Source organism: Haliotis rufescens, unplaced genomic scaffold, assembly GCF_023055435.1.
Source record: "Haliotis rufescens isolate VD_foot unplaced genomic scaffold, xgHalRufe1.0.p SCAF_24, whole genome shotgun sequence".
In the NCBI taxonomy this organism is placed as follows: Eukaryota; Metazoa; Mollusca; class Gastropoda; order Lepetellida; family Haliotidae; genus Haliotis; species Haliotis rufescens.
Window position 1 is genome coordinate 10,006,856 of NW_025963935.1, and position 22,947 is coordinate 10,029,802.

General features: G+C 40.0%; 1 protein-coding gene and 1 long non-coding RNA gene across 2 annotated transcripts in view; both read right to left on the reverse strand.

Annotated features, from left to right (window-relative positions):
* Nucleotides 1-3,331: 3,331 nt before the first annotated feature.
* The window catches only part of LOC124120436 (sushi, nidogen and EGF-like domain-containing protein 1), a 42,688-nt gene continuing 23,072 nt past the window's right edge, over nucleotides 3,332-22,947 (reverse strand). The window contains exon 4 of the mRNA XM_048401889.1: nucleotides 3,332-3,421. Coding sequence (XP_048257846.1) covers nucleotides 3,332-3,421 — 90 coding nt within the window. The remainder of the gene's footprint in view (nucleotides 3,422-22,947) is intronic.
* LOC125383587 lies at nucleotides 4,387-10,155 on the reverse strand. Its single transcript, XR_007222834.1, has 3 exons — nucleotides 9,697-10,155; nucleotides 4,814-4,898; nucleotides 4,387-4,524 (listed from the first exon to the last, which is right to left on the reverse strand). It is a non-coding gene; the product is annotated as an uncharacterized LOC125383587 (long non-coding RNA).

Genomic DNA, 22,947 nt, shown 5'->3' on the forward strand with positions numbered 1-22,947 from the left:
AGAGAACATATTGTTAGTATATACTTGGAAAAATGTTTACAGCTCGAATACAAAACAGGCACCAATTTTGGAAAACACGATGGTGGTCCTACCAATTTTTTCTTTGCGATGTAGAATCTTCATTCGAAGTTTGATTAACAAAGGTGTATGGAATTGGAGCAAAGTGATTACATACTTGACGAGATTGGTATAAAGTCTGTTTGTTAGTATTTGTAGCCAATCAAATATGTTAAATTTTGAACAGTTATATGCTTTATAACGGGTTGATCTGTAGCCTCCAGAATTGACATATGGAAAAAATGCCCATGTTCAATGGTGGACGGATGATGTGATCAGGTAACAGATGCTGGTGGCCATAATGTTTTGTCTCAAACTTATTATTTGTGATAATTAATGTAACGTAAAACTGTCGTCTGACACAAACTTCCGATCGTTGAAGGGAGTTCATTATTTAATTCAAATCGATCACTACATAAGCATTGTATTTCTTATAATATAAGTCAAGATGTAGAGGCTGCAGTCATGCTGCACTAAGTGTTCCCATTGTCCACCGTAAAGGTGGCCTAGTTTTGATTCAAGCAGTAAAAAGTATTAATTCTATGTTAAAATATGTTTGACGGATTTTTTTTAAGAAAGCAAATGTCATGTGAGTATGGTTTTAGCAATATTCCAGAAATATCACAGCGGGTAACACTAGGAATAGGCTTCACACATTGTATGCGTGTTGGGAATCGAATCCGGGTATTCGGTGAGACGAGCAAACGCTACCCGACCGGCCGACAAATGTTATGTATTGCTACAACTTTCTTAACTCTGTAACCTGAAACAATGTGGACATGACATTAGAGTTTAATTAAAATGCTCGTGACTGCGATAATCGAATCACTGAAACGGAGATGGTGAGTGAGTTAATATTTAACGTCGGATCGGAAATAAATGGGGGATAATTCCAAACAATTAGGGGAGACAACTTTAAAAAAGTCATACTTCTGTCACAAGATTGCTGATTTGTATGAACGTGCAGTTCACATTACCCAATAATAAACCTTAAACAAATACCACTGGAAACATTTTCAAATCAGTATTGTCATACGGCCCCAGTCACTTTGACAGAGGTGACAGATAGGCATTCATATATAACAATGTTATAATTGGCAAGATTTTAATATGGAAAGGCATGCTACTTTAGAGGTATTGAATGACACGAGATACAAATGTCAATGAAGCATTTTTCAGAGCCATGGAAGAAGAGTGTGTATCCCAGTGGGATTCTGTGTTACTTTAGGTACGCAGCAAGGCATGTACCATATATGCAGCCAGTTGTCGCTTCTCTTGGGTCTGTGTAATGGTTATAGCTTCTCAAGGCCGAAAGGGCGTGTTCATTGGGCGGAAGACTATATCTACCAACCGATGAAATACCAAGACAATTTACAAGAGACAGAAAATCCGTCATTCCTCGTCAAGAGAAGTTAATTGTTTTTAATACCCATCGTGACGTTTTAAGATATGAAGCTGAAAAGACAAGAAACAGTTCATGCTTATAACAGAGGCGAAGTCACTTTTCATAATATTCATACGCGTGAGAATTCGTCGAATTTTTGGTTGCTGACAACGAAAATGAATGATGACACATAACGTTCACATATTCTTATAATAAGGGTCTTCAGCAACCCATGCTTGTTGTAAAAGGTGAATAAGGCGACTAACGGGATTGGGTAGTCAGGCTCGCTGACTTGGCTGATGCATGTCATTGATCCCAATTGCGTGGATCTATGCTCATGATATCAATCACTGGATTGTCTGGTCCAGGCTCGATTATTTACAGACCGCCGTCATAAAGCTTGAATATTGCTGAGTGCGGCGTTAAACAACAAACCAACCAACCAACTTTCACATGATCGTGTTAAGTTCAGTGGGAGGGATAACTTCAATTGGGCGTTGCTCATTCAGCTTTTCTGAAAGAAACTGTTTGACAACTCGCATGTTGAGCAAAGTTTTTTTTATAGCCAGGAATTTGTCAATGTTGCCACAATGTACATCAACAAATCATTCTGCTTGTTTAGGATCACCAGGGATGTTATTCGGGCCATCCAAGTAATCATTATCCATCAAATCATCCAAAACTGATTGATTTATAACAAAAGGTTTGGGTATGGCAAACATTGAAGTCACGGTTTCAGAAGTCACGCGTAATCTTTTACGAGGTACTTGTCGCTCATCCATGTCAGTTTTCACCACAAAAACGTTGAAACTGTTCAATGGCTGTATTATGTTCCCTACTCTTCCAAACAATTTTCCGCAAATCTTCACAAGATCATTCACTTTTATCGCGGACAACAATGTCGCCATTGTTGTTTACATGCATGTTACAGCTGACGATTTATTCAACCAAATTTAATCTACAAATCTTAATTAGATTTTCATTTTCATTAACGATATTTCATTTGAATGAATAAAAATATAGTTCTTAGAATGCTTTATGTTGTAAATGACAAGTTTCGTATGGCAGAGATGTTTTTGTGGAAAAAGATGAATGAACATGATGCATGAAAAAATGTAGTTTCAGCAATTCGTAATTAACTAATGAAATTACAGGAATTCTAAAACAGCCAATCGACATTAAGCGACTGTTGTAACCTCCCTAGGGAGGTTGCAGAAAAAATAATACCCAGCATCTTCCTTCCCATATGGGTAATAAATATGGGTTATCTCTTGTCATTCTTGACTTCCATGTGATAGAGTAGCACTTATAAGCATAAACGCACATGGGGGTTATATGTATAGCGTTGCTTGAATGACCAGCCATATGTACGGTGTTGAGGTTGTCTTTTAACGTAGGAGCAGATTATATCGTCCCTAGGCCTGGAGTGCAGCAGGTGTGTGTTTTACTGTTAGCAGAGAAGCTGTAATTTGGGTGAAATTCAGGCGACCTATGTTACATCATAAAGCTTGAAGGTGGCTGACTGCAGCGTTAAACAACAAAATACAAATAAAGTAATAAGCGTATGTGTTTGCTATTAAACGCCGCAGTCCGTCATATTCAAGCAGTATGACTGCAGCCTGTCAATAATCGAGTCCGGATCAGACCATCCAGGGATTGATTTCGTGAGCAACGACTCACACCGTCGTGGCCGAAAGCGACACGCTGCCAATCAAGTCACCGTGCCTGACCACTCGAACCGTTGCGTCGCAAGCATATGTTGCTTGGGAACAATTCTAACCTGGAATTGTCCACGGGGCCAAATACATACTCAATACATGTAACAACATTCTCTGAGCGCTCACACTTATTCTTTGGTTAATCAAAATTGTGAATGCGAATATCTATCCTTTACCGATTAACGGTCGTTGGAGTGATGTTCATTGATACTTTGAAGCTACTTGAATTCCCACAAGGCACGACCATGAGGAAGTTCATCACCTATGTAAACATAAAAAGTATAAAATATTTTTCACAAACTCGATAATTTCTGTATCCTTTTGTGAACATTTAACGTACGACTTTCCAACATCCACGTGATAAAGAAAGTTTCATGAGAAGTCGTAAATAAACAAACATAATTCAGACAACAAAACATGTTTGAAATCAACATACGGGAACTCGGGTCTTTTATGTTTGATTTACGCGTTTGATTTCGTAACTTCTTTCAGGATATTTGGAAATCATTCTTGCTTATTTATGGCATCAAACTATCCACTTTAACTTGCGGATTATAAAAAAAATACTTGTATGGCAAGGACGTATTAGTTGTACCATAACTGTCTCTGTTTCGGCAGCATACGAATAATTTCATGCTCTTATATGCTGTTTATGGAACAGTTGCGCACACATGTGTATTGCCAAAAGCAACTGCATGCCGCTTCTGATATGTGTTTTGTTGTACGAAAGTCATTGTTGTTGCTGACACCTGCCTTTGTGCGATGGATGTCGAATCGAATACTCGTTACACATTAATTCCCACATACTATTCCTTCCCTCTCTTACACAGTTACAGCTATATACTTCACACAAGTGCAGACGGTACATGATGTTGCCCTGCCTAGCGCGAGGCATTATGGAGCTAAGCCAAGGGCTGATCGGCTCGGAGTCAGTATACTGTGTCTAAGTGGGGTATTCATGTTAAACTGCGCCATTGTATCTCAGAGTGCTAGCACTATAAATCGGCATCAGTCCGGACCAGTGCGCACACACACACACACACACACACACAGACACACACACACACACACACACACGTGCATGAACCTCCCTGTAAAAGTGAAATAATCTTGGACGCAACGTTACACTAAACGCATCGTTCATTGTACCACATAACAAGCTTACTGGGTTGTCCCAACTGTACTGTGCGCACGGGCCGACAGGACCGTTCCATATTCCTGTCAACTGGCAAACTCTGCTGTGTCTAGCAGTGCACATCATGAAGTTGTCCTTGCAAGTGTATTCTGCCACTGCTCCTTCGTACACTCCGTCATAATGCACCTCAGCATTCGAAACAGAAGGTGGTGCCGCACAGCCTTGAAACTCTGTAACATTAAATAACAACGAAAGCGATATAGATTTTACTTAACAAATCAGTCATTATCAGGATCTTAGATTTTAACCCACCAATCACATCCGATACATGTAATTAAAGAGTAATTAAAGGTCCCCGCTTTGACGTCCTTCAGTAGGACGCGACCCAGGGTCGAACCACCAACCTCTGCGGCCAGACACACTTTCTCATTATGCTTCCTCACTCCAGTCCAAGCCAAATGATTCCAATGAGTGATAACATGAAATAGTGTTAATGTACTGTTACAGTCAATAGCTTACCTGTCTCACAAGATGCCCGACCCAGTCGATCTAGATAACATCTGGACATTGGACAAGGTTTCTCCGAGCAGGCGCCAGCGAGTGACTATGTAAAACAATACATGCATATGGCGTTACTGTGCTTCCAAATCCCAAAACGACTCAGCTGGACTTTCAGCCAGCCGAGTCTGGAAATGTAACATGTAACCAGTAATTCTAGCAGCTGTTGATATAGAATAAATGTGACTGTTAACATTCAAGGGTTTCACAAGGCGGCTTGGGTTATATACTCCTCAGGGAGCTGAGAATGAAAAGCGAGCACAGATTGGGAGGTACCCAACCTAAAGCAAACAGAATAATGAAGATTTGGACAACTGGGTACTTGGGATGCAGGCGTGACATTTCGAAAGTGAGGTGTGCATATAATTTTGCCTCGTTTTTCCTGAATCGTGACAATAACATTTGTATCAAAAGGGACAGGGAATTTAATAATATATATATATGATTTCGTTGGATTTATGAAAAAGGTATCCAAGTATGTTGGCCTGGATAGGGCTTAAGCTATATACGGGCCTATTCCAAAGAATTTTGTATTTATCAATTTCCATGACGCCCTCTACATATTCCGGGTCGTTCCATGGATGGACCTCTGTGACAAAACCACAAGCATGGCGACGAAGGTAATAAAATGATCGAGCCAGGCCATCATTAAGATACCGTGTTTGTTCTAAAAAGAATCATGCATTGACGGTTTCGAGTGGGTGGTGACACGTCCTCCCATTGTTCTTCCGCGCCCTGAAGGAGGGGAAGTATAAGAGTTGTTTTGACTGAAGGAGGGCGCCATTTTGGTTTCTCTAAAACATTTGGGTTTTTTAAAATGAAATGAGAGTGACTTAATCTGGACATGGATTAACCAAACGCCTGTCACATTCTGTCACTCGCAATGTAGATAATACGTGCAGTTTGTTCATTTTGTTTTTAGGAGAGCTAAACACATTTAGGGGAAATATGTCTCCTTTCGCTTAAGTTAACCGGTCTGTTTTGTAAGAATAAACTATATGTATCGCGCATTAAGTGATTATCTCCTTAGCTACAGGCGAAGTATGGACCTATATCACGCACTGACCTTGCATTGCAGTACATCGTATCTTATTGAAGCGGTATCACTGTGAGTGAGTGATTATCTCCCTACCCCGAATAGCTCTATTGCGCACTACTTTTGCAAGGTATCGTATGTTATCCAGACGCCAGTCAGCAAGAAAGGTTCCAGGGAGGAATTCAGGTCAAGCGCATTCAATCTTTCTCCCTTCACACTGCTATTGCAACTTATCGTATACTTGCCTTGGTTCTCCTTGTGCTGACCAATTGAAGACACTGTTTCTTTTATTGTGCTATTCAAAGATAACTGCATTATCAACAATCAATTTAAACTTTGCGCCAGTCCTCTCTTCTCATTGCTTATACTTCCTTCCTCTGCATATGACATTATCTGGCGAAGAACATTTGATGCACTGGAGCAATCTCTACTTGTTTTTGTTAAAGGTAAGTGATTGAGGGAAGAGCGAGGGTGGTTGGACCTATGGTCTGACATGATTCTTCGTGTGAGGGTGTCAATACACGATACGGACGGGTGCAGCGTGAGTATGTGTGGCTTTGACTTTATTGCGAGCGTTCAGCTCTGAACTACACATCTTCCTAAGTCTACATTTGTATTCTGCCCGACGTTTGTCTTTGATATGGGCATTCTGGAGTGTATCTCTTACCTGCATCCCTAAGTACGTGTAGGTCTGACCTTCCACGAGATGGTCAAAAACTCCTTTCAAAGTAAACTATTATACAGGTGATGTTTTGATACTTTTTTTCAGGAAAGGTCAGACTGTACTAATGTTGAAGTGACTCTGGAAAGTAATTTCGCTCCCTCAAACATAGACATATAGAAGACAGCAGTGGGACCGTACACACCCTAAGTGGACATTTTGTATACATTCAAAACGCTAACGCCAGGGAATGATCCGTGTCGATTTTCTGTGGAAATAGATTTCAGTTACAACTTTATGACTATTTTATGAACGGATCATTGAAAATCAGCGAAGACACCAGGCGTCATGAAAAGGGTAGATGTGTCCTGCTCAGTGGTGTTCTTTAGGGCTATTAACAATTAAAAACTACAGTAACGTACGTTTATAACGAACACACTTATTACGAACTTGTTGATATAACAAACTGTACTTTTTGTCCAGGCCATTATATGTATATATATGCTGAATATGTGCTTATAACAAACTAAGTTATAACGAGCTAAAATGTGTGGTCCCTTTTAGTTCGTTATAACCGTAGTTTACTGTAAGCCATAACACATCAAGCCATATCACATGTTCAGAAATATATCGGAGAATAGATGAAAAAAAAGCTCAGAAAAATGTGATTTAGTTGTTCACTTGATCAGTTTAGATCACAACTCATGCGATAATTATAAGGAGCCACTGTGTGTGTTTAACAAGTTGAAAAGAACGTTTTATAAAACTTAGCGCACCCTTTGTTCGACCTGCCATGCCTGTTTGTATATTTAACTATCCAGTTCACGGGGCAAACAGAGATGAGGCACAGTCAACACAAGTAGTCCCAAATGCCACAGCACCTATGCCCCAAACACCAAATGCTTAGTAGTTCGCCCCTGACATTCATGATTTTCTTGGTTGAATAAATTGCTAGTTCAATACAAGCAGTAAGGATGAGTTAACAGATCGTGTTGCATCTGCAGCAACACACATCTGGCAGGGCGTTTTGAGAGATGCCAGGATTTGCCTGCATGTTGAAAAATAGTAATCAATACATGCTCCAAGCCAGGTTTCCCATGGGGATAGATGTAAAACCCTGTGTATGGTTATGGCAGTTGTCTCAGCTGTTCACTGGTAAAGCTCGTCGAGGAGGTTGTGTATTTTTGTTCAATCTGATTTGACCTTCAAGGAACACACATTGCCAGAAAAGTCTTTGAAGCAAATGCAGTAGTAATTATTAATGACTATAACACGAAAACTAGTGTCATTAGTATGTACTTAACACTGGGAAATTATTGAGACATCTGACAGCCCATACTTCAAATGTAGCGCGTCTACCAGCCATAATTAATTTTAATTAATCAGACTGAATGGAACAGTTGTTGACAGCTTCTTAGAATAGGCTGATTTATTTATGTAAACAACTGATTAAAATTGCAGAAGATTCCACTTGGATAACGTCTGTAAATACATCAAGTGACTCTTCGCTGTTAGTAACCAAACCCTTGTGGAATGGAGAAAGGGACGAGAGGCCAACAGGCCAAACAACACGGCGTTAAATATAGAGAGAATGGTAGCAAATGACGTCACAATGGTGTGCAAAGCGTTGTGATGCAATTTCATTTCAGCCATTTCTACACTGTACGGTTAAAGCGTTCGCTCGTCACGCCGAAGACCCGGGTTCGATTCCCGACATGGGTACAATGTGTGAAGCCCATTTCTGGTGTCCCCCGCCGTGATATTGCTGGAATATTGCTAAAAGCGGCGTAAAACCATATTCACTCACTATTGTACCCTATTGTACATTTACTTGTGGCAGCCATTTTGGCATTATGTCCTTAAGTCGGATTGTGTCATAAGTTAGCATTTGATTGACACTGGTAAATTCATGTTAATTCATGTTCGCATCAAGCAACCTTGGTAAACAGAAATGAGGTAACCTCAGCTTCCATGATCACCTAGGTTTTGATATATACATATACGTACAGTTGACATAGGGATTAAATGGCAAATGTTAAAATTTGATCAACTACAAAAACAATTACCGTTAATTCTCGTTAATATAATAAATGGACGGCCAAAAGAGACTTTACCATAGTTTTAAACCGCTCTACTTAGATGCATGAAGTAAAATGAAGTAAATGTATTGAACAGATCAAAATCTCAACGAAATCAGCCTTTAATATAACAGTAATACAGCTTTAGACATTGTCATGGCATTTGCTTTAATTGAGGCTGGGTAGCAGAAACAAGTTTTCAACGGAATGGACAAAGGGCACACACATCTAAAATCGCTCAAGTTTAATCTCACGTCACAAGACTGGCCTGTATGGGTCTTGGCGTTGTGGTGCTGATAAAGGACACCGCGTGGCAGCTGTTATAGACTTGGTAGGACAATCGGGCGTAAAATGGCACCAGTGGTGTTCTCTTCTGCTCACAAATACCTCCCCCACACAATAACACCCCCTCCACCATACTGCACGACTTTCTGAACGCAAAGTGCAGCCGATCGTTCTAAATACGCTGTCTTGCATTAGCGATGAACACACAGTCACATCGCCGCCAGTCAGTCCGGGCGCATCTCAATCTCTGACGTCGATGTTGCCATGTCAATCACTGTCCTCTGTAAGAACTGTAAGCCCTAATTCCTTGAGCACAGAGTCACCTGGCCACTGTCTGATGAGTAGCCATATTCCCTAAGGCAGACGATGTCACTGTCAGAAATCGATTCCGGAGATGCAAAGTATGACAGTACCGGTCTTCAATGCGCGTAGGTACCCTGGGTCTGCCTGTTCGTAGCCTGTCTGATATATGTCTGGTCTTTCTTTATTGTTCATCAGGTTAGTTACAGTAAAACGGGAGCAACCAAATGTTCTTGCAATGTGGGCATGGGTGGCTCCCATCTGTATTATACCAAGGTCGAGCTGGCGTTGTTCGAGTGTCTGTCGTGGCATTTCAGTGGTGTAAGTTGTCAGTGTGTGTGTCTGACATGTATCATTTATAGACCCTATCACGGCATATATTGTCGCCGACGTTGGCACACATGTATATAGCCCGGCGACAATATATGCGTAACATAGCCTCATTGTGCGTGAAAATTAGAAATAATTAATAATATAACAATACCTTAGGCCAGTGGTTGATGTCACTGAAGAGAAATCCTTGCTGCGTTGTGACGGCCACTTGGTCACTGCTGTTGCTGTTGAGTTCACAGATGCGAGTTTAGGTCTCAAAGTTGAAGGACATGCAGACTGAAGACATGAGACATGCCGATGCACAGGTATAGAGAGACGGTGACCCTAATTTATGATATACGTAACGTTCAATGTGCGCATCTACAACCACAACAGAAGAGGGGTTGAAGCAAGTGCAACAACCTGATCCTACACCAGTCAGCAATAGGACTACGGTAAAATGCATTTCTGTTTTCTCAGAAACGAGATCGGTACGAGAGAAGTATTAATGAAGGTTGCTGACGAAAACGTAGTCCTTGTAGATATATTGTCACCTTGTCACCCTACCTGTCCTCAGTTATGGAAAGCCATACACAATTCCTGAGTGGAACATTTCTTTGTGAGCTTACTGTGTTTGGCTTCAAGGATAAGACTGCCCCTTTTAGAAACAGTACTGGAGTTTGGCGTCACTTCTACATTAGGTATTCTACAATAGGAGGTCTTAGATATTCTCGTAAGCATTGATTGAGGAAGGGATATAGTCGACAAAGCTTCTTATATCATTTGACCCATTGTCAAAGAATCAATATAACTCAATTTTCCATGGATGTCCCATGAGATGCTACGCTTGAACGTCTGATAGGAGAAAGCCATGAAGCTTGCAAACAATGCTTTACAGTTAAAACATGGTGTTCTTTTGTACCAAACGACACAGGGAAACAGACAGAAAAGTCGATTGCAACTCTGTTTCTCACTGATATAGAGTTTGTTAAGCTGTTTAGTTCGGACTGAGAACTGACGACATGACCCATATCACATACTTACACTAGCTGCGAAATTCCGTTCTTTGTATTCACGAGCATGTACAATATACTGACAAACCAAGATTCATTATCCCAGGAATTTAATCAGGAATGTTCAACAACGATCGTAGGATGCTGGCTCGCGAAAAGGACAGCCTAGCGAATTCGACCATTGTAGATATGGATAGTTTTTCAGTAAAAATGTCCTGGGCGTTTTCCAACACATTGGTATGGTGCTGACCTACCAAGGAACAAACTCGAGGGAAATGTTGAATTTGATCACAATTTAGCAGATCCTGGCGCACCCAATGGGCAGGTTGCTACTCAATCAAAACTGTGTCTTGTCTTTTTGTTTGATTTAGAAGGCGAGGTGGTGAGGTTCACGATAATTGCATTTATAAAGCGACGTGAATGCACGTGTGTGTGTGTGTGTGTGTGTGCGTATGCGTGTGCTTGCGTTCGTGTGTGCGCGCGCGCGTGTTGCTGCTTCTACTAGTCCGGATCTTCCGCTCACAGGGCAGACGCGCTCGACCACTTGACCATACTTGAGAAGGGTTATGACGATATATAAATTAGATAATGACTAAGGGAGCTCAACAAATTATGATAATTGTCAATAAACTGTGACAAAACTGTTCATGATCGCTAACGTTTGTGTTCAGGAGATATTAAATTATACATTCCGAGGAAAAGAGACTCATTATGTGGACAAAACACATCTGAACACATCAGCTGCCAGTTTCGTCCTTTGCCATTCATTCGGTACTTTTATCATGTTTATCAGGGACTTAATAATAATGTCCATTAATACAATTAATTAATAATACATTAACCTTTGATGGCATAATTAGCGCCTGTTAAAACAATGGCCAAAATAGTAAGAATAAGTATCTAACTCTATGGTGGATTGCAGACATAGTGGTTAACAAAACACGTCAATTCACGCTGACCTTAAAGGTTGAAAACACAAACATCCACTTCGTCAATCAGCAACCAAGCCTCTCTGAGGTTACCGGATATTGCTTTTCAAACAAGCTGGGGATCAGGACACGTTTATGCCATCTATTAGAACACAGATAAATTATAAACATCCCACACAAGAACGTTTATGTCTGTTACCTATAATACCAAAATACATCCTATGGTTTCCATGTACCTCACGCAGTACGCACAAGCGTAGGGTGTCATTCTTGATTTTGACACTTTCAAGGATAAATCAATGTGGACCAATATTTCTCTCAGTCTTAGTACTCTTCTTCATACAGTTGTGATTGACTTGAGTTCATTCATTGTTAGTGATTAGGCGCCTGCAAAGCACGGAGCGTCCACGTGCTTTCGACTCGCTGGAAACTGGTAGTAGTCTGAAGAATCGATTGATCCGAAACAAGTGTTGTGCCGCATCTTATAAATCGTCATATTGCCAACAGAAGTCAATGGTGTGCACAACGTCGAAACTGAGGAAAACGTTGCTGGTCGCGTGTGATCGTGTCTGGCGACGTCGAAATGAACTTCAAGCCAAAGTCAACGTGAGATCTCATACCAGATTCGACTTTGAATCGGTTATAGTGTGGGTTGGCATCACTATGGCTGGGGCAGCCCCACACCATATTGTGCAAGGAAGGGTCACTGGACAGTATTATTGGGATAACACACTGGCACCCTTGTTGTCCCGTTTGCAAGGCGTGTTGGTCGAGGTTGTGTCTGTCAGGGCGACAACGCCCGTACTTATCGTGCAGCACAACATCCATAGAATCCAATGGCCAGAAATCAAACCAGACCTTTCCCTAACATGTCTGGGACATGATGGAAGATGTGTGCGTCAACGTCATGGGCCGCCGACCGCATGCAATTTACAATATTGACTTGTACAATACGCGGTTTTGGACGTGAAAAAATTGCCTTGCCTTAGCATGAGTTTCTGACGATGCTACTGACGGGGCAGGCTTTTCGGTAACACTTTGTGTTATTATTATTTGACAGTGATTTACAATTACATGCTCAAGATATAATAAAAATACAATTAACTCTGTTTTTAGCCGAGATTTCCTAAGATCATGAAAGTGATTTTGAAGCTTTTATTATTTGATTTTATTTATCCATTGTATCCAATATGCACATATTTACATATAAAGCAAAGCCCTAGCATGTTGTCATTGCGGTCAGTTCAACTGGAATTGTGTGTAGTCATATAACAATCCTGGGGAGCTTAATACTTCACTTGTCGCAGCATGCAAGTATAATACATGATTCGTAACACTAAAGAAATGCAAACATTGCAGGTACTGTCATAGCAATTGATTTACGACAACCATTGTCTGAAAAACATTTGATTTAAAAGGCTTATTACCCTGTTAATCCCCGTTGTTAATCCTCACCACCATTTCATTGTATATTGACTGTCAGCTAACCTGGGCTACTTTATCACTTCCCGTTAATTACTGTTATTTATAGTATGACATTTAATGCCTTAAATGTTCATCCCCTGAGCAATGTCGGTTCATCACCCCCAGAAGTTCCATGTCCAGAGCAACGTCATTTTCTGTCCATTGTTGTTCATTACTATATATGTGTTACCATTACACTGTTAGGAAGCTGTGTATTCCGAGTGTTTGTGTGGGGACGACCTCGAGCAGGATGTGCTGCTCGTAGGAAACGTCCTGAGGTTTAAGGTTGAGATGGAGCTCCGCTCACCTCATGTATGCATGAGCTGGAAGGTCCGCTCATCGCTGTGTTTGTGTTGTCAGAGCAGGTATTCCACTCATTGTGCAATTGTTGTTTATTGTTCCGGGCCAGTGATGTCAATTTTGTCCTTTACTCCCCCAAGAGCTAATTCCCCATCAACATCCACGTTGACAGTACCAATACTTACGCATCCAGTTCTTAATCCCTCGTAAAATATTGTGGGTTCCCTCTAAGGAAGAGCCACACTATCATTTATTAAACAGTCTATTATAGTACAACAAGTGGTAATCCCCTGTGGCTTTGGTTGTGTGCGTTTGTCTCTGAACTATTCATGATTAGCAGCATATAAACACGTCTTGTACATTATATATTTATACCTGAATAGCCTTATACTGGAACTTGTTTTCAACTTTAACAACGGTATCCACAACACAATTTATACATCAGACTCACAATGCTGATGTGAGCTTGAAATGATGTAACATTAATTATGCACATATTTTTAGTGTTTTTGTCACATAAGAGCTCGTGAGTTACACTACAACATACTTAGGTGGCACATACAGTTGGGACAGTGCAGATTACTTCAGTTATCAAAACATACCAAAACGATATGACAGATCTCAAATAAATTGAACACTAACTTGGCAATGAACTTGCGCATAACATAATTTCAAGTTCCAGAAATCTAAGTCAGTACTCATAAAACACATTCAACATTTATGAAAACAACCATTGAAGCAACGCCAGATGTCAGTGCTGTGGCCTGTTCTCTTTCAAGTACATACAATGAGACTTCTGTCTCGATTACCATGTTGCCAAGTTACTGTGCATGGTGTCCAATCTCAAGGGGGTCGGTTTGAAAAGCTGCAATATCAAATATTTAAGCTGTTGTGGTCGAACTTATACATATTGTCAGCTTGCTGAAGTACATGGTTTGCTTCAATTAGTCCCATCATAATAATTTCTTAAAGCCGGACCCTCCCCAACCAAACAACATGATGGAGATGATTAAAGCACAACGTTATAATAGCAACTAAACGGACTTATTCCCCAAACTTATAGATGCTGAACAAATATTTAAATTTCAGCAGTCAGCCAACTGCATGTTGACCTATGATTTTCTAGCTTAATTTTATAAATACGAGTAATAGGGCATATGAAGAATAGCATATACCAAAATAACGCAAATCGACCTTATCAAACCCATCCCAACTGATGTAATCAGCCTTTATAAGGTACTTTTACAGGTTAGAAAATATTCGTGTCTTGTCATGCAAGTTTGAAACGGCCTATGGTCGACGTAATTACCTGGCGTTAAACCACCAGGGCACTCGCACAGGCGCTAATGTCACCAAAGATGGGGGTGGGCTCAAAATATTACTGTAATTGTACTAACTGAGATATGCGATGACGATGTAGCATTGAAGGATATGTACTGCATTATATTGGAATAGTTCAAAGCTTTGAAACGGGATGATTATTGGAAGGTTGCAGTTTTTTAATCAAGAAGTATTTTTGTTCTAAAGATGAATTGTATATGAATCCGTACTATCACCCAAACGTATGATAACTGGTTCAACAAGGCTGTGTTGATCCTCTGTTTGATATGTGTGAGTTTGAATGCTGTGCTATGTCTTGTCTCGAACCCTTTACAGTTAGACAGTATATTCCGGGAACGGTCGTCTTGAGACTACTGATAGATGGCGCGACAGTATCTAGTTCTTGACGTTATATAAACTGGCGTTCTCCATAACAATGGCACCGAGGTTGTTTAGATTGGGCAGAAGCTGATCTTCGAACCATCTTTCATTTCCTTATGATAATCACCAATTTCCTTTATCGCCTCAAAAACCGGCTCTCATCTATCAAATAAGCTCCAGATCACGGGTTATGGCGTACAAAACAATGACGCGATTACCTGATGGTACCATTGGGTGCTTTTCGTCCATCTGACGGTAGCCACATGTAGCGAGTGGAATGATTCTTATTCATCCAGATTTCATCAAGATAAATGACCTGGGAGTCCTGACTGTGATAGTTATGAATGGTGAGGAGATAATGTAACCTCAGACAGGATGGAATATTTCCCCCTGAAAACTGATCGGCCATCGCCCAGCGCACTGTATCGAAATCCCATCTCACAGAGAGCAATGCTTAATGTAGTCCGGGAAACTTTAATTGTGTCTTCAATTTCCTCCCGAATTCTACTACAAGCTGGGGGTACCTCATGCTCATAAATCCTATACACTATATGCCTATTCACCCTTTATCACAGCTGTCTAATATCCTTCGGTAATACACCCTATCTAAACTAATAAATGGTTTCCTTTATCTATCTCAAGTGTAACAAATGTATATACATTTCCTAGTACAGTCTGCATGTCGTGTACCATGGCTACGGCGATGCAAGTGTAACAATCGTTTTTACAGTTCCTGGTACAGTCTGCATGTCGTGTACCATGGCTATGGCGATGCAAGTGTAACAAATGTGTATACATTTCCTAGTACAGTCTACATGTCGTGTACCATGGCTGTGGCGATGCAAGTGTAACAAATGTGTCTACATTTCCTAGTACAGTCTGCATGTCGTGTACCATGGCTACGGCGATGCAAGTGTAACAATCGTTTTTACAGTTCCTGGTACAGTCTGCATGTCGTTTACCATGGCTATGGCGATGCAAGTGTAACAAATGTGTATACATTTCCTAGTACAGTCTACATGTCGTGTACCATGGCTGTGGCGATGCAAGTGTAACAAATGTGTCTACATTTCCAGGTACAGTCTGCATGTCGTGTACCATGGCTGTGGCGATGCAAGTGTAACAAATGTGTCTACATTTCCTAGTACAGTCTGCATGTCGTGTACCATGGCTGTGGCGATGCAAGTGTAACAATCGTGTCTACATTTCCTAGTACAGTCTCCATGTCGTGTACCATGGCTGTGGCGATGCAAGTGTAACAATCGTGTATACATTTCCTGGTACTGTCTGCATGTCGTGTACCATGACTGTGGCGATGCAAGTGTAACAATCGTGTATACATTTCCTGGTACAGTCTGCATGCCGTGTACCATGGTTGTGGCGATGCAAGTGTAACAATCGTGTATACATTTCCTGGTACAGTCTGCATGTCGTGTACCATGGCTGTGGCGATGCAAGTGTAACAATCGTGTATACATTTCCTAGTACAGTCTGCATGGGGCAGTGTTATGTTTGAGTGGATTAGATTTTTTATGAAGATAACATTATTATCACAGAGTCAAGTACTCATATTTCTATGTCCGTTTTAGATTTCCAACACTGACCTTCCAAACAGTAAGTACTAGTAGTACTACAGATGACATGAACTTCCTAAGCTTAAATGTGTGTGGACTGCATGCAGGGAAAATATATATTTTTCAAATCTGTTCACGTTTTTAAAGAAGGTGCTCACGTGATTTGATGCACTTCGCGATGTAAGACCCATTTTATCACAATATAGATCTTGATTATCGATCAGATCGTCCTGACTCGACGATAAGTGATACGAGAGGTGGAATCTGATTGGTCCATAGGAGAGGCTTTGAAGGGACATAACTCATTATAACCACTGTTGGCGCTACGATCGAGCCCAGGAATTCCAGCCTGGTTTGGCAAGGGTGGAAACTGGACTTGCCTCGGAAAGATGACCACTGCGAGTCATTGTTATTGATAATATAATCAAGATTATAATTGATTGATAGCTTTATGACAAACGTCAATATGAGAACATGTTTTAGTCTGTTCCTGTCGCTATCATCGAGTATATGTGTATATGTTCATATTCTTGTACATGAAGTCCTTAATTTCAGCTATGACATTGTCAGTTATTGCTGCCAAGTCGTATGACAAAGGACGCAACTCCTTGACGACTGCATATGTTGTTGGGTGTATGTTTGCTCTGACTGCCATGTCTCTCCATGAAAGGTAAGCTTGGCACATTTTGAAAATAACAAACCCTTAAACAGCATCATTTATAGGAAATGACGCTCAATGATTTATTTCCCACACAAGTGTGTCATATATAGTAACTGTTTCGTATCACATGTGTTTGAGAAACAGCTTAAATCGTTATCTCATTTTGTATTTTAGAAGAATTGTAAGAAACTTTATTTATGTATTTGTTATGTACATCTTAAAATAGTATGTATGTCTAACGTTTTGAAATGTACAGTAAACTATGGTTATAACGAATTGGAAGTGACCACTAAGTAAAGCATATTTACGGCATATATACAGTAAATGCCAGGACCAATTGCAGTTTGTTATAAAAGATCATACCATAATAGTGATAATACCCAGACCCCTGAGATAATAAATCTGTCGTTTTTCTGGAAGAAACCTTGAGCATGTTATACTTTATTTCTCTCTTCAAATTCAGGAAGACGACACAAACGCGCTCAGACCCCCTGCGATAAGGGGTGACTACATATTCGCACTCATATCCAGTGCATGTATTGGGGGCACGGTGGCCCAGTCATTAAAGGTGCAGTGATTCGCTGTACAGAGTTGCGTCGCTTGGGCACGCCAGAAACCTACGATTGCATCACTTCGGGCTTTCTTCCCACATTAAGCTGACACGCCCTGATATAACTGGAATACTGTTAAAAGCGGCGCTAAACCCAACTCACTCACTCAGAAAATGTTTTTACAAAGTTGTGGAAATCTTAAAGATGTCCTTGGAGCAAGAGGTGAAACAGATGCCAGAAGCGTTGCTGTCATGCACTGTCCTGAAGTAAAACGTCCACTCATCATATAGTTTAATGGAAAAGAGAAGATTTTATGGCCCCTTCACAAAATATATCACTCGTTTCGAATGTATCTTCCAATTTTGCCTTGAATGTGCATATTTACGTATGGCTTAGAGATGGGAGGTGTGTGTCACTAAACCTTTATTCGAACAGAAGAAGAACAACATCTACAGTACTGAAGTACATGTACTTGTTACTGCATGCCTACGAAGCACTGTCAATTCGCCTAGATGGGAAGGAATAACCCAGGCCATATTGCAAGTTATTGTCTGTTTGTTTAATTGTTGTTTAACGCCGCACTCAATATTCCAGCTATGTGCCAGAAGTCTGTAAATAACCAAGTATTGATCAGACAATCAAGTGATTGATATCATGAGCATCGATACATGCCTTTGAAAACTGCTTTTTAAAGAAAATGACTTGATTTTAGTACTCCGATCATATATGCAGAAATCAGATGAAACTACTTAAAATCACTGTAATGAAGTTAGGTGAAATTGGGTTTAACGTTGCGTCCAAGATTATTTCACTTATATAATGATGTGCGTGCTGCTTGTACTTGTCCGGGCTGATGCCGATTTATCAAACACCGGACCTTTTGGTCTCCGTGTGTATGGTCCACCACAAGACCATGGAGGCAGTCGAATCACTGGGATGAGAGCAATGATTGCTGTCTGAACAAACGTTATCCCTTTGGAAAGTATCCTATTTTTATGGTTCGAAGATCTGGGTTTTTGAAAACTGCTTTTTAATGGAAAAGACCCACCTTGATCTTATTAGAAATTGTTAAAAATTGTTACCTATCAATAGGAATAATCAACTCTATTACCGTATGCAGAAATCGGATGACACCACTTTAAGTCACTGTAATGAGGGCAATGGCTGCTTTCAGAACAGAAATTACTCATTGGGAAATATCCTATTTTATGTATAATTATACTACCAGGTGCATCACAACAATTAAAGGTATTTCTTTAAAAACAGGATACAATGGTTGTTGGGTCAATAAATCTCCATGAAGACGTCCTGAATATTAGGTCAAACAGCAATGGCACTCTTCAAAATCTAGATTCTATGAAGTTATCAAATGTGAAATTGAAACAGAATTCTACCTAGATAGAAATTTACCCCCAAAATACTACAAAAAAGTGGAAAAGGTCGCTGGTAAAAAAAAAAATTAATTAGAGGACATGTCCGTTTTGTAGATGCACTCTTTTCTAATGAGTATCATCATATCTTAATTTGTGAAATGTTTATTACCTATCGCTAAAAATATATCAATTCTAATTCTACAAGAAATTCGCTAATGTTTAGCCCCAATTTACAATACATAACAGATCAATAGGGTTGTTTTATACACAACACACATTATACGTAATGCAATACAATAGGTGTAATACATTTGGTTTCAACCCTTTTAGTCTTTTTTTTTAAATAGGCACACAGTAACTATTAGTCTGCCGAGGTAAAGTCAGGGATGAGTGGCTTTACTAGTTCGACAAAGTAGGCATGTGGATCGATCTATTTTACTGTGAACAGGGATGCACGAAATTAAGTTAAAAAAAAGAGACATTTTCTTTCATCGTTTACTCATCTATCCAAGAACTTAGAAAGAGCCACAAGCATAATGTCCGACACAGATACGTCACTGTTCACAACAAGCAATTAATTTCCGACAGTCCAGTGTTTAATCATGATCAGATGTTTTTACAGACAGTTGCTAATAAAATATCAACCTACCTGTGATTATTATCTGCTTTTGATCTCTGAGTTGTCAAACTATGTCATTTCACTTACATGTACATGGCTTGATGGAAAACAAACCTTTAATTAATCGTATTCCATTACTAACAATTTGAATTAATACACTGCTAATTTATCTCCCTCTTAAGTTGTCCCTACCCAAACCGGCTATGCCCATTGAAAGTCTATCCAAATAGGATCATATGGGTCAGTGACTACACAGATTACACTGAGACATGGAGAAACCACTCATGCATGGTTATCAACTAAGGCATAGTGAAGCCTTTAAAATTAGACGACCCGGGTTATAATCGTTCATTTCGAGTTTGTCGGTGGTACTTCCCATTACCAAAAGAGTTTATGAGGGGTGCTCGGGAGAGAGTGTTCGCTGTTACATCGTCCACACCTTCAATATGAAGGGGGAATCCTTGCAACAAACTCCATCACACACTGGTAAGTGGCGTCTTGGACGTGGGCGAATAATGGTCAGTGTACACAAACACTTGATCAGACGCTGATTGCACGTATACCTCAGTGTTTAAGGGTATTGTTTGATAGGCATTACATAGAAGTTGGCGGGTGACAAAGTAGACAAAGTGTATGGATAACAACTTCTTTATTTTACATAAAAGTGAGGTTTCAGAATCGATCCGTGTACTGTTGTTAAGCAAGGATAAACACTTAATGAACATGGATTCAGAATATATATATATATATATATATATATATATATATATATATATATATATATATTTATAGTAGGATTAACAGTACCAACAATTGTATACCTTAGGTCTCTTCAAAATAGAGTCTGGACCAGACAATACAGTGATTGATATCATGAGCATCGATCCACGCAATTGGGATCGATGACCGTGCATCAACCAAGTCAACGAGCCTGACCACCCGATCCCGTTAGTCAACACATTTATGCAATATTCTGGCAATATTCCAGCTATACGTCTTTGAAACCGCCACTTACCAAGAAAGAGTACAACTCAAGCCGAGACACTGCCATGTTTAATTGCAATTGAAAAATATGTCACCCATTGTTTCACGACGTTATATATCTGTCTGATACTCCGCTAACTGCACACAATGATACAATGTTCCCACAGCTCTGTATGTCCAGAAACAGTATTTAGCTCTGCTGTGGCATGTTTCGGTTTTGCAAGGTGTGTTACCGAGAGTCAGTTGATATTGACAACAACATCATATGGTGATGTGCGCCGCCGTGAGGATGGCGTCAACACTGATGAAGACGTCTTCTCGGATCTCATTCGGGTATCTGTCTGTGAAGTTGTTTATGCTTGATCCGTCTACAGCTAGCTGCAAGGAATCAAATGGAGCGTCTTAGATTATCCAGTGTATTGTGTTTCCATTTTGTTCTATTGGAACCACAGCTTCTATTGGAGATGCTAACAGCTGTCTAACCACATTTCCCTCTTTATCAATAGAAATGCTATGCAATGTTTCTGATAGGAGACATGGATATGGTGACGACAAGTACGACACAAGGCTAACATGGCGAAATGGTGCAAGGGAATTCATCATAGTTGTAATGGAGGATTTAACGTAAACAGAAAGAAAAAAGTTGCATCTTGATTTTACAATGAAAAGTTACATTCTTTTGATTGAGGTGGCTAAATTAATATCCATTTAAAGTTAAGGACAAATGTATTGATTGACAAATATTTTATTCCCAAAGAATGACATATATATTAAAATTTATTTATTATTTAAGTAATTCATTTTTGAAAATAGTAAGTCTTTTATTTTCAATTCCTAAATATGGCAGAAACATCACAAAATATATCATTGAAAATTGTTACATCCAATGACAAGCGGAATCCTAAAATGTCCTGACTGATTTGTATTCTTTCTTTGTCAACCCTTGAAAGTTGCATAAACCCCGGTACAGTGAGGGTGACATGCCCTGACATGACACATCCAAGAGGCCCTAAACCTACTTTGCTCACTCCTATGGGAAACGATACCAAATAAAAGAAAACTGCCACTCAACAGGACAATGATTTACTACACTGATAGGACCGTTACAATTAAGGGTGCGATGTACTTTTTTTATTTCCGCCTATCACGGCCGGTAGCACCTACAAATCTGCTGGACACTTTGGATGTTATAGAGTGAGTAATTGCCTTCACTGCTTCAGAAACATTTATGTCTTATTTAACTGTTGATCAGATGCCAACCCAGATGCAGTAATTACTACTAGGTTTGTGATCGTGAGAAAGCTCAAGAAGAGGACATGCGAAGAAACAACAACGTACCATGTAAATGCCTTGGTCCAGTCGTATCTCCACCAGAGACTCGAAACCCACTGCCAATGGGACCGGCGATAGATCAATCTGTGTTCCCCACACTCCGGAGAAACGTGAGTTGAATACCAGCTTCTTTTGATCCAGTCGGAAGCCAATATGATACAGAATATTTCCTCCTCCGCGAACATCAATATGTACTCTAAAAAATCGGCAACGAATTGTTGATGTAAACTTTGAAAGATGTTTCCAGATTGAATAAAAAACAGGCGCGAATTTTGGAAAAGACGATGATGGTCCTGTAGTGTCTTTTTTTATCTGGAATGCTCATTCGAAGCTTGCTTTCAATGAAAAAAAATATATGCATTTGGAACAAGGTGATTCAGTTCCTGAACAGATTGGAAGAAAGACTTATCGTTTGTATTTATAACCAATCAAATTGTGAACACTGACAGACTTTCCGACAAATCGATCTGTATATTCCATCAGTGGCCACTGTGAAAAAATGCCCCGTTAGAATGCTAGTGGCCCAATATTAGATGATTCGATACCGGTCTAAACTTCTTCATATGCATGAACGACCACTCCCTAAAGTAGCTTATAATATGCTTTTATATTCAGATAACATGTGATAACTTGTACATCGCATGGTTTTGGTTTTATATATGTCAGGTTTGTCTATAAAAAGGTGGGCAGACGTTCATCAGGCACCCATAGCCATCATGACTGGCAAACAGAGACACCGTACCGTTTGGACAAGGCAGAGACGTCTTGATCCCTATGGTTAAGAAGCGCTAACCATATTTACCGTTTGACATTGAACCTATACTACTTGGAAACTGTACCACCAGACTGCCTGCCCCCAGAGTTACCACCTTTTTGAGATGGTGATCGAGGACTTCTATCAACAGATGTCAGGCCAGAAGGG